Here is a 15,798-nt window from a genome sequence, read left to right on the forward strand (position 1 = left end):
GTTTATATGTTTAATCACATTTATTAATTTATGTAGGTTGAACCAGTCTTGCATCCCAGGAATAATACCTACTTGATTGTAGTGCATTAACTTTTTGATGTGCTGCTGGATTCGGTTTATTAATATTTTGTTGAGGAGTTTTGTGTGTGTGTTCATCAGGGATATTGGCCTGAAGTTTTCTTTTTTCACTCTATGTCTGCCAGATTTTGGTATCAGGTTGATGCTGGCTTCACAGAATGAGGTAGGGAGGACCCCCTACTCCTCGGTTTTTTGAAATAGTTTCAATATGATTAGCACCAATTCCTTTTTGTATGTCTAGTGGAATTCAGCTGTGAATCCATCTGACCCAAGGCTTTTATTGGTTGGTAGTTTCTTTGTTACTCATTCAGTTTCAGAAGTTGTTATTGTTACATTAATGGTTTCAACCTCTTCCTGATTCAATCATCCAGGATTTTATCTATTTCCTCTAGATTTTCTAATTTGTGTGCATTGAGTTCATAATAGTCTCTCGGGATCTTCTGTTTGCCAGTGCGATCAGTCGTAATATTGCCTTTGTCATTTCTGATTGTCTTATTTGGATCGTCTCTTCATTTTTCTTTGTTAATCTAGCTAGGGGGTCTATCAATTTTGTTTATTCTTTTGAAAAGTCAACTCTTGATCTTTTACATGGATTTCTGTCTCAATTTCATTCAGTTTTTCTCTAATTTTAGTTGTTTATTTTATTCTGCTAGCTTATAAATTGGTTTCTTCTTTTTTTTCTAGTTCCTTTAGGTGCAAATTTAACTGTTAATTTGAGATATTTATAATTTCCTTATGAAAGCATTTAGTGCCATAAACTTTCCTCTTACTGTCCTTATTTTGATGTTCACCCAAGAGTTATTCAGGAGGAAGACTTTTAATTTTTAAATATTTGTGTTGTTTTGGAAGATCTTCTGGAAACTGGTTTCTGTCTTCATTGCACTGTGATCCAAGACTGTGTTTGGTATGATTTGATTATTTTTTAATTTATTGAGAATTACTTTATGACTTAGCATGTAGTCAATCTCAGAATATGTTCTGTGTGCAGATGAAAAGAATGCATATTCTGTGGTTGCTAAGTAGGGTGTTCTGCAGATGTCTGTAGGTCCAATTAGGCAAGTGTTGTGTTAGAATTCAGAGTGTCTTTGTTAGTTTTCTGCCTCCGTGATATATCTAATGCAGCCAGCGGGGTGTTAACACCTCCCACTATTATTGTGCGGCTGTCTAAATCTTTTCATAGGTCAAGAATAACTTGTTTTAAGAGTATGGGTGCTTCAGTGTTGTGTGCATACATATTCAGGATCATTCAGTCTTCTTTTTGAATTGTACCATTTATTATTATGTAAATATCTTGTTTTTCTTAATTGTAAAACATTTAAAGTCCATTTTATCTGATATAAGAATAGCAACTCCTCTCCTTTTTCTTTTTACATTTGCATGATAAATCTTTCTTCAATCCTTTACTTTAAACCTCTGGGTATCATTACATGTGAGATTACTCTCTTGAAGATGGTAGATGGTTAGGTCTTGTCTTTTTATCCTGCTAACCACTCTATTTCTTTTAAGACGGGTGTTTAGCCCATTTACATTCACGGTTAGTATTGATATGTGAGATTTTAATCCTGTCATCCTGTTGTTAGTTATTTTTTATGTAGACTTAGTTGTATAGTTGCTTTAAAATGTCTGTAGACTATGTGTTTAAGTATTTGTGTGAGCAGGTACCATTCTTTCGATTTCATGTTTAGCATTCTCTTAAGGACATCTTGGAAACCTGTTCTAGTTGATATGAATTCCCTCAACATTTGCTTATCTGAGAAGAGTTTTATTTCTCCATTACTTATGAAGCTTAGTTTGGTGGGGCATGAAATTTTTAGTTGAAATTTCTTTTCTTTAAGGTTTCTGAAAATAGCCCGCATCTCTTCTGGCTTGTAAGGATTTTGCTGAGAGGTCTGCTGCCAGTCTGATGGTGTCCTCTCTGTATGCCACTTCACCTCTCTCTGTAGCTGCCTTTAAGATTTTTTTCTTTTGCGTTGACCTTGGTGAATTTGAGGAATATGTTCCTTGGGGATGGTCATCTTGTATGCTATCTGGATAAGATTCTTGTATTCCTTGAATTTGCATGTCAACCTCCCTAGCAAGATTAGGGAAATTTTCATGGATTATATCATCAAATATACTTTCCAAGTTGCTTATTCTCTCTCCTTGTCTCTCAGGGATGCCAATAAGTCATAGATTTGTCTCTACATAATCCCGTATTTCTTGAAGGTTTTGTTCATTTTTAAAAATTCTTTTTTTCTTTATTTTTGTCAACAACTGATTTGAAGAACTGGCTTTTGAGCTTGAGATTCTTTCCTCAGCGTGGTCTGTTTTACTGTTAATATTGCCACTTGTGTTATGAAATTCTTGTAAATTTTTCAGCTCAAGGAGTTCAGTTTGGGTCTTAAAATGGCTACTTCATCTTTCAGCTCTTGAATCATTTTTCTCAATTGCTTGGCTTATTTGAATTGAGCTTCAACTTTTCTTCTGAAGCTCCATGAGCTTCCTTTCCATCTATATTCTTAATTGTATGTCTGTTATTTCAGTCGTTTCAGCCTAGTTAAGAACCATTGCTGAAGAGCTAATGGGTTCTTTTGGAGTTAAGGGGACACTGACTATTTGAATTGCCACAGTTCTTGTGCTGATTCTTTCTCATCTGGGAAAGTTGGTCTTCCTTCAACTGTTGTGTAAATTGAATATACATTGAGTTGGCTTTATTTCTGTAAGTTTTCAGAGGATTAAGAGTCTGTCTAGGGTCTCTGTTGTTGATTTCTTGCCCTTGGGTTTGCCAAGGAAGAATTCGGTTTTTGTTATTGTATTTTGCGCTACGTCCTGTAGATGCTGCTTGACAACAATGGGCGGTAGATGGCTCCCATTCAGCTAAGCGGCTCCTTTGTGTATCCCTGCATTTGCAGCTGCACTTTGCGGTGCCAGGTGGAAAGAGATGACACGCTCACCAGGTCCACTCCTCGGCCTTGAGGAAGCCACCTCTGATCACTGGCACTATGCCTGCATTTTTGTTGTCCTTGATGTTGTTGTTAGGATTTTCAGGCTGAGGGGCTGTCCCCAGAAGACATCCAGCAGGGAAATAGGCCACTCGCTCACCAGAGCAGCCCAGTGGAGGAAACCATGCCCAAGCATCACACCAGCCCGCGAACTTGCCTAACTCACCCCTCTTAGTTTTCTGTGCATGTGAGCTTCTCCCTGGCTCCAGTGCTTGGCAGACATCCCCAGCACTCCTTAGCTGCAGGCCGCAGCCCTGAAATACCAGGACTTGCTTGTGGCTCCTCCCTTCTCTGAACCCTCAGGGCTGGGTTCTGGGTGTTTTGGGGGTTCCGAAAGGATTCCAAGCTACCAGAATGCATTCAGTTGGAACAAAGCACCCAGGCCGGGCAGCAGAGCATGCGCCGTGTCTCTATTTCTGTGGGGTGGACAGGCAGGAGCCCTGAGAGGGACTGGCAGGCAGGCGGGCCTCGCAGGACCTACGTGCCCCATTCCCGCGGGAAAGCTGGCTCTGCTGTCTCCCATTCTTGTGGTTAGCTGAGGACAGAGCCTCTCAGAGTGACAGAGAGCCCTGGAAATGGCATACATAGCAGAGCTGAACCAGAGCACTCCCGCACACAAAGGTCCCCCGGCTTGGTGTCTGCTGAAACCCCATCTCTATCTAATCTCTGGGAAGATGCCTCTGCCAGCTCAAACGTCCATGCAGGGTATCTAGCTCTATGGCTCAGCCTGGAGTGCAGTGGCGCAATCTCGGCTCACTTTAACCTCCGCCTCCTGGGTTTAAGCTACTCTCCTGCCTCAGCCTCCTGAGTAACTGGAATTACAGGCATGCACCACCACACCCGGCTAACTTTTTGTATTTTTAGTAGAGATGGGGTTTCACCATGTTGGCCAAACTGGTCTTGAACTCCTGACCTCAAGTGATTCATCTACCTCAGCCTCCCAAAGTGCTAGGATTACAGGCCCAAGCCACAGTGCCTGGCCCCAGAATGTTTTATTAAAGGAACTGTCCTCTCCTCAATGTATGTTCTTGACACCTTCTTCAAAAATGAGTTCACTGTAAATGTATGGGTACATCTTTGGGTTTTCTATTCTGTACCACTGATCTACGTGCAGTTATGCCATTACAATGCTGTTTTGGTTATCATCACTCTAGTATAATTTGAAGTCAGGTAATATGATTCCTCCAGTTTTGTTCCTTTTGCTTAGGACAGCTTTGGCTATTCTGGGTCTGTTGTGGTTCTATATGGATTTTAGGATTTTTTTTTTTTCTATTTCTGTGAAGAATGTCATTGATATATTGGTAGGGATTCTATTGAATCTGTAGATTTTGTTGGGTAACATGGTCATGTTAAAAATATTGATTCCTCCAAACAATGAATATGGAATATTTTTCCATGTTTTTATGTCTTTTTCAATTGCTTCCCTCGATGTTTTATAGTTTTCATTGTAGAGATCTTTTACTGCTTTGGTCACATTAATTCTTAGGTATTTATTTTACTTATAGTTTGTGTAAATTGAATTACTTTCTTGATTTCTTTTTCAGATTGTTCATGGTTGGTGTATAGAAATGCTACTGATTTCTGTATGCTGACTTTGTATCTTGCAATTTTACTGAATTTGTATGTCAGTTCTAAGTTTTTTTGGTGGAGTCTCTAGGATTTTCCAAATATGAGATCATATCATCTGCAAACAAGGAGAGGATAATTTGACTTCTTCCCTTTCAATTTAGATGGTCTTTATTTCTTTTTCTTGTCTCATTACTATTTGTATGACTTCAGTACTATGTTGAAAAACAGTGGGGAAAATGAGTCTCCTGGTTGTGTTCCCTATCATAGAGAAAGAACTTTTCATTTTTCCCCATTCAGTATGACAGCTGTAGGTCTGCTGAATATAGCTTTTATTATGTTGAGGTATCTTCCTTGTATACCCAGTTTTTTGAAGGCTGTTATCATGAAAAGATGTTGAATTTTATCAAATGCTTTTTCTGCATAAATTGAAATGATCATATGATTTTGTCCTTTATTCTGTTGACATGAAGTATCATACTCATTGATTCAAGTATGTTAAACCATACTTGCATCCCAGGGATAAATCCCACTTGGTCATGATGAAAGATCTTTTTAATGCATTGTTGAACTCAGTTTGCTGGTATTTTGTTGAGGATTTTTGCATCAATATTCATCAATGATATTGGCCTGTAGTTTTCTTTATTTGATGTGTCTTTGTTTGATTTTGGTATCAGGGCTCACAAAATGATTCGGAAGTATTCCCTCCTTCTCTATTTTTCATAATAGTTTGAGTAGGATTGGTATTCATTCTTCTTAAATGTTTTGTAATATTCAGCAATGAAACCATTGGGTCCTGGACTTTTCTTTGCTGTGAGACTTTTTATTACAGCTTCGATCTCATTACTTGTCTGTGGTCTCTTCAGGTTTTGAATTTCTTCCTGGGTCAATCTTGATAGGTTATATGTGTCTAGAAATTTATTCATTTCTTCTAGATTTTCCAATATAATGGCATATAGCTGCTTAGAGTAACCACTAAAGATCCTTTGAATTTCTACAGTACCAACTGAAATGTCTCTATTTTCATCTTTGATTTTGCTTGTTTGGGTGTTCTCTCTTTTTTTCTTAGTTTGGCTAGAGAGTTGTCAAATTTTTGTAAACTTTGAAGAAACCAACTTTTTGTTTCATTGATCTTTTGTATCTTCTTTATTTCATTTATTTTTCATCTGATCTTTATTGTATCTTCTACTAATTTGGGGTTTGGTTTACTCTTGCTTTTCTAGTTCTTTAAGATGCATTGTTAGGTTGTTTATTTGAAGTTTCTCTACCTTTTTGATGTAGGCACTTGCAGTGATAAAATTCTCTCTTAGTATTGCTTTTGCTGTATCTCATAGGTTTTGATCTGTTGTGCTTTCAATATCATTTGTCTCAAGAAAAATTTCAGTTTTCTTCTTAATTTCTTCATTCACCCACTGGTCATTCAGGAGCATATTGTTTAATTTCCATGTGTTTGTAGAGTTTCCAAAATTCCTCCTGTTGTTGATTTCTAGTTTTATTCTATAGTGGTCAGAGAAGATGCTTGATATAATTTTAATTTTTTGAATGTTTTAAGACTTCTGATCCAACATATTGTCTGTTCTTGAGAATGATCCATGTGCTTACGGAATGTGTATTCTGCCTCAGTTGGAGAAAATGTTCTGTAAATGTCTATTAGATACATTTTGTCTATGGTGCAGATTATATCTCATGTTTATTTGTTGATTTTCTGTCCGGGAGATCTGTCCAATGCTGAATGTGTGGTGTTAAAGTCCCCAGGTATTATTTTATTGGGGCCTATCTCTCCCTTTAGCTCTAATAATATTTTCTTCATATGTGGGGTCTCCAGTTTTGGGTTCATATTTACAATTATTATGTCCTCTTGCTGAATTGACCCCTTTATCCTTATATAATGACCTTCTTTGTCTCTTTCTACAGTTTTAGTCTTGAGATCTATTTTTTCTTATAGAAGTATAGCAATTCCCAGTCTTTTTGGTTTTCATTGGCATGGTATATATTTTCCCATCCCTTTATTTTTAGTCTATGTATGTCATTATAGATGAAGTGTGCTTCTTGTAGAAAACAGATTATTGGATCTTGTTGTTTTTTTTTTTTTTAGATGGAATTTCACTCTTGTTGCCCAGGCTGGAGTGAAGTAGCGTGGTGCTATCTCAGCTCACTGCAACCTCTGCCTCCTGGGTTCAAGTGATTCTCCTGCCTCAGTCTCCTGAGTAGCTGTGAATACAGGCACCCACCACCACACCTGGCTAATTTTTTTCTATTTTTAGTAGAGATGGGGTTTCATCATGTTGGCCAGGCTGTTCGCAAACTCCTGACCTCAGGCGATCCACTCGCCTCCGTCTCCCAAAGTGCAGGGATTATATGCATGAACCCATGAGTCACCATGCCTGGCCTGTTTTTTGTTGTTGTTGTCATTTGTTTTTTAATCCATTCAACCACTCTATGTCTTTTGATTGGAGACAAGTAAGTACTTACTCCTGCTATTTTGCTACTTGTTTTCTGGTTGTTTTGTGGTCTTTCCTTTCTTCCTGTCTTCCTTGTAGTGGAGGTGATTTTTTCTGGTGGTATGATTTAATTTATTGATTTTTATTTTTGCACATCTGTTATATGGTTTTTGATTTGAAGTTACCGTGAGGATTGCAAATACAATCTTATAACCTATTATTTTAAGCTGGTAACAACACTGTTTGCATAAAAAAACCAAACAAGCAAAAATAAAATGAATTAAAACTTTACACCCCAACTTCATCCTCCTGCTTTTAAATTTTTTGTTGTTTCTATTTTTATTTTATTGTACTATGTCTTGATGGTCTTAGAAAAGATTTGGAATAATTCTATGGATTACCTAGTAGAGACTCTTCTATTCTCTTACCTTCTCCCAAACAAATGGAATCTCTCTCTTTTCTGAGCTAACTGTGGCTGGGGATGAGGTGACACAAACACCCCTGCCACCACCACCACTGGAACTTCACTGGATCAGACCTGAAGCTAGCATAGCACTGGATCTTACCCAAGGCCCTCTGTAACCACTAGCTGGCTATGACCTATGCTCACTCGAGGTCCTGGGTCTCCACAATCAGCAGGTGGCAAAGCCAGTTAGGCTTGTGTCCTTCCCTTCAGCGTGGCAAGTTCCCTAAAGCCCTGATGTGGGGAGGTTTCCAGAGGTACCATCTGGGTGCTGGGGTCTGGAGTCAAAAACCTTAAAAGTCTACCTGATATTCTGTTATACTGCAGCTTAGCTGGCACTCAAACCCCAACACACAGCTCTTCCCATTCTTCCCTCCCCTTTCAACAGGCAGAGGAGCCTCATCCCATGGGCACTACTACCACAGGCCCAAAGGGAGTACTAACAGGCTACCATGGATGTTCCTTTAAAGTTCATCCAGGGGCTGTTTAGTCAGGTTGTGGTAAATGCCGCCGGGCCTGAGACTCACCTTTCAGGACAGTGCTCTTCCCTCTTGCCAGTAGCTTGTCCAGAAATGCCACCCAGGAGCCAAGGTCTAGAATCTGGGACCCCAAGAGCCTTCTTGGTTTTCTACTCCTCTGCAGCTGAACTGGTACCTAAGGTGCAAGACAAAGCACCCTTTACCTTTCTCTCTGCTTTTCTTAAGCAGAAGGAGTCTCTCTCCATAGCCACCACTGCTGGGAATGTGCTCAATCTTACCTGAAGCCAGCATATCTCAGAGTCTCACCCAAGGCCCTTAGGTAACTTTCCTTCAAGGCAGTGGGTTCACTTCTGGCTCAAGGTGTGTCTGGAAATGTCACTCAGGAGCTAGGGCCTGGAGAGGGGGCCTCATGACTCTGGTTCCCTAACCTACTGTGGTTGGGCTGGTATCTACTGTGCAAGACAATGTTCTCCTTACTCATCTCTCTCCTACCCTCACATGGAAGGAAGTACCTATTGGATCCATGTGTTATGTAGCCTGGGGCTAGGGGAGAGGTGATGCCAGCATTCTCTTAGCCACCTCAACTGGTGTCTCAGTAGGTTTCATGTTCCCTACATTCACTGGCTCTGAGCCCAGTTCAGCACTAGGACTCACATTGGAGTTGTAGTCCTTGTGGCCTAGACTGCCTTTCAAGTTTATTTAGGGCCCAGGACACTTTAGACTGCAGCTGCAAGGCTTGCCAAAAATCAAATCCTACCTTCTGGCTAGGGCTGGTTTCAATACTCCTTCCATGAGTGGGCATCAGCTGGGTTCAACCCGGTTTTGCCTTCTGCCGTGCCAGAGCAGCACTGAGTTCAATGCAGTGTCTCACAATTGCTGTTCTCTCCCTCTCTCAAGCACATGATTCTTTCTCTGCACCACTCAGCTACTGTCAAGGGATGAAAAAGGGGGGTGGTATCTGTGATTTAAGACTGTTTCTCCTACCCTCTTCCAGTGCCTCTTTCAGCGTGAAATTAAAACCAGGTGCTGTGAGTGCTCACTTGATTTATTTATGAAGGTGCTTTTTTTTTGTTTAGATAGTTGTTAAATTGGTGCCCTTGCAGTTGGGGGTAGTAAGGGGACTCTAAGTGAAGTCTTCTCTTCCACCATCTTGCTCCAACCTTCCTCAGTTTCTTGATAGTAAGTTTTGAAATTAGGAAGTGTGAGTCCTCCAACTTTCTTCTTTTTCAAGATGATTTCTGCTATTTAGGTTTCTTGCATTTTCGTATGCATTCACTGTATCTCATACGTTTTGGCACATTATGTTTTTGTTATTATTCATATTAAGCTTATTCTAATACACCTTTGGATTTACTTTTGAACCAGTGATTATTTTGGAGTGTATTACTTAATTTTCAGTTATCTGTAAATTTTTTATTTTTCTTCAGTTACAGATTTTAAATTTATTACATTGTAGTCTGAGAAGGTACCTTGTATAATTTCAATGTTTTAAATATATTGACACTTGTTTTGTCACCTAATATATGACTATCCTAGAGAACATTCCACATTCATTTGAAAAGAATCTGTATTTTGCTTTTGATGGATGGAATGTCCTACAGGTATCTGTGGGTTTAGTTAGTGTACAAAGTTGCTAAACACTTTTTGTTTCCTTACTGGTCTGTCTAGTTTTTGTATCCATTATTGAATGTGGGGTATTATTGACTTCAAGTATTATTTTTATTTTCTATCTATTTTTCCTTTTAATTCTGTCATGTTACTACTTGTTGCATTTCAGAGCTTTTATGTTAGGTACGTAAATGTTTGTAATTTCTCTACATTCTTGATGGATTGACCATTTTACTATTATACAATGTTATTCATTTTCTGTAGTAACAATTTATTTCTTAAAGTCTATTTTCTCTTAGGTCAGTTTAGTCTCTCCAGTTCTCTTGCATAGGATATCTTTTTCCATCCTAATAGCAAAACCAATTGGAAAGGGATAAATGCTCTGTGTTAGAGATACAGTTACCTTTTTTTTTCTTTTTAACCTATGTCAATAGAGTACTTTCTATTCATAGGAATCCTTTCTTAGTCTTCTGTATGTTTTCTGACTACAACAAGATGAAACCAATTCAAAATAGATTCGAAATCAATAACTGAACTCTGAATTAGTGCTCAATAATATTTGTTGAGTAAGTGTTGCATAGTGATATACTGAAGTGGTCTTCCTCCTATTAGCTAATGCTGCATTCTCAATCTTTCTTTACTTTCCCAGAAAGGAAACAGATGAGTCAAGTTCCCCATACTTGATTTAATTCAAAAGTTGTTATTTTTATTTCATAATATGAAGCATCTGTTGCAAAGGATAACAATTACTAGGTAAATAAGTTCATCTATCTTGATTGTACTTTTCTCACCAGTAATATGAGTATATTTGATTAGAAACTCTAAGCAGCTTTAAATTCTTTATTAATGAATGCTGCAGATTCTATGACTCTGTTAAACATTTTTCTTAGATATTATAGAATTAATGAGTTAGGTTTCCAAGACTAATATATGGCCCCTTTCAGCAGCATTAGCGTTCAATGATCTTGTTAGAAAAGCAAATTTTAGTCCCCATTCCAGATCTACTAAATCAGAAATACTGGGGGTGGGACCTTGCAATCTGATTTTAGCAAGCTTTCTAGGGTATTCTGATGCAGCTAAAGTTTAGGAACCACTGTCCTAAAAATTATCTTAACTATGTGGTAGGAAATAATTGATTCATTGATTTCTTTCTTTCTTTCTTTCTTTTTTTTTTAATAGGAAGTCTCGCTCTTGTACCCCAGGCTGGAATGCAATGGCATGATCTTGGCTCACTGCAACCTCTGCCTCCCGGATTCAAGCGAGTCTCCTGCCTTGGACCCCTGAGTAGCTGGGATTACAGGTGCCTGCCACAATGGCCGGCTAATTTTTGTATTTTTATTAGAGATGGGTTTTCACCATGTTGGCCAGGCTGGTCCAGAACTCCTGACCTCAGGTGATCCACCCGCCTTGGCCTCCCAAAGTGCTGGGATTACAGGCATGAGCCACCACACCTGGCCAATTGTTTTTCTTTATAGCATCAGCTTCTGAGTACTGGGCAAAACTTCCAGCTCTTTCTCACATATCCAAAATAATAGTTTTTGTAAGCATGCAATTTAGATCAGATATGAAACTTTCAGTTCCATAAACAGAATTAAAACGTTGAACCTGAAATTTTGAAATCAGATGACTATAGAAAATTTATAAATCATACAAAGACTTGGCCGGGCATAGTGGCTCATGCCTGTAATCCCAGCACTTTGGAAATCTGAGGCGGGTGGATCATGAGGTCAGGGTTTTGAGGCCAGCCTGACCAACATGGTGAAACTCCGTCTTTACTAAAACTACAAAAATTAGTCAGGCATGGTAGCAGGCACCTATAATCCCAGCTACTCAGGAGGCTGAGGCAGGAGAATCACTTGAACCCGGGAGGCAGAGGTTGCAGTGAACTGAGATGGTGCCACTGTACTCCAGCCCGGGTGACAGAGCCAGACTCCATCTCAAAAAATAAATATAAATAAATAAATAAATAAATAAATAAATAAATAAATAGACTTATATAGAATATTTCCCACATTTTTAGTGAATCCCGAATTTACTGATTATTTAAACAGTTGTGTCTCATATTAATTGAAATAAAGTCATTTAATCTCCCTGGTTCTCTTGTTTTAGCAGTAAAACAAAACTGATCTCAGTGAAGACTTTTTCGGTAAAATCTTATGATTCAGGCATTCAACAGTTTTATACTAAGGCATTAGAATGTTTAATATTACATATAACACAGAATAGAGAAGCTGATTACTATAACATTTAGCAATCCAAACACATATCCCCTATAAATAAAAGTCTCTTAAAAACTGTGTTTTCATGAAAGCTAGTTAAAGTTACACAGCAGGTTTTACTTTTATGAGAACAATTTAATAATACTTTTTGAGTTCATGTTCTTTGAGTGTGGCACTATTCAGCCAAGCATACAAATGTTCTTGCTCTTGATAAGCCTCAGTAGTTACAAGTACTTCCCAGGAGAATCTATAAATAAAAGGGATCTCTGTTTCCTTATTTCAAAACAGCTGACTTGAAAAAGGTCTGTTGACACTTTTTTTTTAAGAAGCTCTCTACCATGAAGATTCAACTTTTTTTCTTTATTCTGCTCTTTTGGGTCACAGTTTCACAAGGTAATATGCAAATATTTATGGGGATTTATACTAACAAGTTTGAGAAGACATAAGTTGTTTTTTGGTAAAACTATGATAATAACATAGAGATTAAAACATCATTTCACAAAAATGTAATGTGGTATTTTAGATTGGACTCCAGAACGGATAATAAAGACAATAGTGAAAAACAGACAAAAGCGACACATATTAAAACTGGCAAAATTTGAATAGAGCATAACTTAGTATAAATACTACTACATCAATATTAATTTCTTAATTAACGTTACCAAGATTATGCAATATATAATATAAGGGGAAGCTGGCTTCTACCAACTTTGCAACTCTTCTGTAAATCTAAAATAATATTATAACAAAAAGTGGTGTGGGAGATAAATGGAGGGAGATTTTACTTTGTGGAAAGTGATGCTCAAAGATTTCAGACAGAAGATTGGACTTGAACAATGTATTTGAGGGCAGAAATAATAATTTTTGAAATATCACAGTATCAGTAGATCAGTGGTTCTCAGAGAGGAGTGAGTTTGTGCTCAAAGGAACATCAGGCAATGTCTAGAGACCTTTTAGCTCATCACAACTTGTACTACTGGCATAGTACCAGTTGTAGATAGAGCCCAGGATGCTGCTAAATAGCCTACAATGCACAGAACAGCCCCTTAGAGCAAAGAATTGTCCTATCCAAAAGGTCAATATTGCTTAGAGTAAGACACCCTACCCTTGAGCTTGGCATCCAGTTGACAGGGAGTATATTTAATTGATACTATAATGCTTGCAAAGGAGATTAGCAACCCAAGGACGCAAGCTGGAGAACACATGTAGAATTCAGAATGAGGAGAAAAAAGACAATAATGTTTTAGAAAGGTGAAACAAGACAAAGAACGAATAAGAGAAGGGGTGGGGTCAGTCCAAGGTGGAATCATGGACAGCAGCGCCAAATGTGACAGAGCTCTTGTCAAAAGTGAGTATAATCCAGGTGTATGTCACTGGCCATCACTTATGGGTTTGATAATCATAACTCCTCAGAAAATGTAGAATAAGTAATGATCTTTAGAAGTGAATATTTAAATTGTGCAGATTAACTAGATGTTCTTCTATGTTTTTGGTTCTTTAAGTTGCTTCATACTCTGAATCGCTTCAGTTACATTGAGAAGAAAGCCAATAATCATAGCAGGACTTGGTTTTATAGCCACTATACCAATGACATAGACAATGTAGCTCTGAGTCTATGTATTAGCTAACAGATGTTACTACTCACCATCACTTATCAGCTGTTGGAAATGGAGACAGACTGCCTAGGCAAAGAGCCCTGGCCTCTGAGAAGACCAAGCAATAATTAATAGCAGGAAACAGTGGCATAATTTATTTGTTTTCATATGTGAAAATATTAAATCTATCCTTTGGTCAAGAATTTGATGTGCCTACAAAAAAAAAAAGACGGCGAAACAAATGTCTTCTGAAAACGCATCGGCCAGGGTACAATTTAAAATATAAAATAAATTTTTTGACTTGGTACAATTTAAAATATAAAATAAAAAAATATTTAACTTGGAATAGATCATATAGCTGTTCAAACCAATGTCCCCAAACCTCCTAAATAGAATCGATTCTAAATAAGAAACTTCTAGTGAGATTCCATCTTTAATTAACAAAACAAAACATATATCTTTTCTTACAGCTTTGACTATTACAAAGTTATTTTTGCATTGTGTCAAATTTTGTGTTTCTTATAATGTGCAAATTTTAGTTGCAGTTTTGCTCTCCTGGACATGTCTTCTTGTGACTCCAGCTACAAATCCCTCACTTACTCTTTCATGATTGATGAGCAAAGATAAAGCCAGAGTAGGGGTTAACAAACTTTTTCTAGAAATAAGTGAGACAACCAATACTTAAGGTTTTATGAACCCTAAGACCTCAACTGCATTATTTTAATGCAAAAACAGTTATAGACAATGTGTAAGTGGGTGCATCTGTGTGCCACTAAAATTATTTCCAAAAACAGGTGGCAGGCTGGATGTGGGCCCCTGACAATAGTTTAGTGATTACTAGTCAAAAGATTTAATAGCACAAACAATAATTGTGATAAATTCTTGGTAAGTTATTATTTTAGAAACTTTGTGGTGAAAGAAGAAAAAGGTAACACTGGTAATTTTAGAAATCATGTAATGGTCAATAATGGCTCCACTTTTTTTTTCTTCTTTATCAATGTTGTTATTAGATACATGTCTAAGTTACATAATTTCTTCGGGGAAATAAACTCCAAATATTCAGGGGAGTTTCAGGAATTTAGACAAATTATCCAGCGTTGCCTAGCTCTCGACATTTTAGAGAAGCAAAATCAAGCTACAGTGAAAATCACTTGAAGAATTCATAAAACACAACATTCAGTCTAAATAATGTTAGTGAGAGCAGAGAACAGGCTGCTCAAATGTAATTAGATGATCGTAGAGACAGAGTCTGACCAAAAGATAAATTATGGTCACTTTTCTTCCATTGATTTTGGGAACCATCCTGGGTCACTGCCCAGTTTCTTGTAAGACAGAAAGTGGAAACACCTAACTTAGGTCCAAGACGCTTTTTATTTCTAGAATGTAGCTTGCACCAAGGGACAGTAAATTCACTTAATGTTTCCTCCATAGGTAGGTGGACGTTTTCACTCTATAATCTTTTGCTTCATGGACCTTCTCCTTTTAAAACATGGATGTGTCATAGCTAGATGGCTAATTTCAGTCATTCTTCCCTTCTTACAGCCAAAAAGAAATATCCTGAGTATGGTAGCTTGGACTTGAGGAGAGAGTGCAGAATGGGTAATGGTCGATGTAAAAATCAATGTCATGAAAATGAAATTAGGATTGCTTACTGCATAAGACCTGGAACTCATTGCTGCTTGCAGCAGTAACGATGACAGAAGAAAAGAGTCACAAGCTCCAAGAAGAGAAGACCAGTGTTACTAAGTTTTCCCAGCATATCCTTCAAGGCCTGTGTGTCTCTATAATACACAAGAACTAAATAAACCTTAATGTTGAACCATTCAGAAGTGATCATATGTCACGCTCATATCTGGTGCCTTTACATTACACTTTTCTCCTGATTTGTTGGTACCAGAAGTAGTGGGACTTATTTTATGCAAGTTCCTCAAGTTTTCTGTGCTTCATGTTCCACAGGTTCCACAAGTTTTATGTGTCTTGTGTTAGTTGCCATAAGTAAGGTTGTGGGAAACCTTAAGTCAAAGAATTGGGTAAGCTTATCTCTAAGATACAAGCTTCCAGTAGAAATGCGCTGTTATTTTATTAGATACTATTCCACAGATTACCCCCATGTAAATACATAAATCCACTGGGCTTGGGAGACTGGACATTGAGAGGGCAGATCTTTATTGTGAGAGACACAGAGCTGAAGTGAAAGAATCATGAGTATAAGAATGGAAGACCAGGGAAAAATCACAACCAGCTTCAATTTCTACTTTTACTTATTATTTAGTAAAGACAAATGTGTATCAAGAAATAAGAGAGGTAGTAAAAAGAAAGGAGAAGAATTTCAGAAAGAAGCGGAGAAAATAACTGAAAATTTAGACCA

The 15,798-nt window shown here is 37.8% G+C and overlaps 1 protein-coding gene across 1 annotated transcript; it reads left to right on the top strand.

Moving 5' to 3' along the window:
* Positions 1–12,116: 12,116 nt before the first annotated feature.
* LOC111543070 (beta-defensin 110) lies at positions 12,117–15,256 on the top strand. Its single transcript, XM_023212867.2, has 2 exons — positions 12,117–12,228; positions 14,973–15,256. Exons 1-2 carry the CDS (start codon positions 12,174–12,176, stop codon positions 15,119–15,121), a joined length of 204 nt encoding a protein of 67 aa, XP_023068635.1. The 5' UTR covers positions 12,117–12,173; the 3' UTR covers positions 15,122–15,256.
* Positions 15,257–15,798: the final 542 nt, after the last annotated feature.

Source organism: Piliocolobus tephrosceles, chromosome 5 (genome assembly GCF_002776525.5).
Source record: "Piliocolobus tephrosceles isolate RC106 chromosome 5, ASM277652v3, whole genome shotgun sequence".
NCBI lineage: Eukaryota > Metazoa > Chordata > Mammalia > Primates > Cercopithecidae > Piliocolobus > Piliocolobus tephrosceles.

Coding starts and splice junctions, on each gene's coding strand:
- LOC111543070 (XM_023212867.2), top strand. CDS start 12,174: ATGAAGATTCAACTTTTTTTCTTTATTCTGCTCTTTTGGGTCACAGTT. Junction 12,229..14,972: donor TTGGGTCACAGTTTCACAAG/GTAATATGCAAA, acceptor CCCTTCTTACAG/CCAAAAAGAAATATCCTGAG.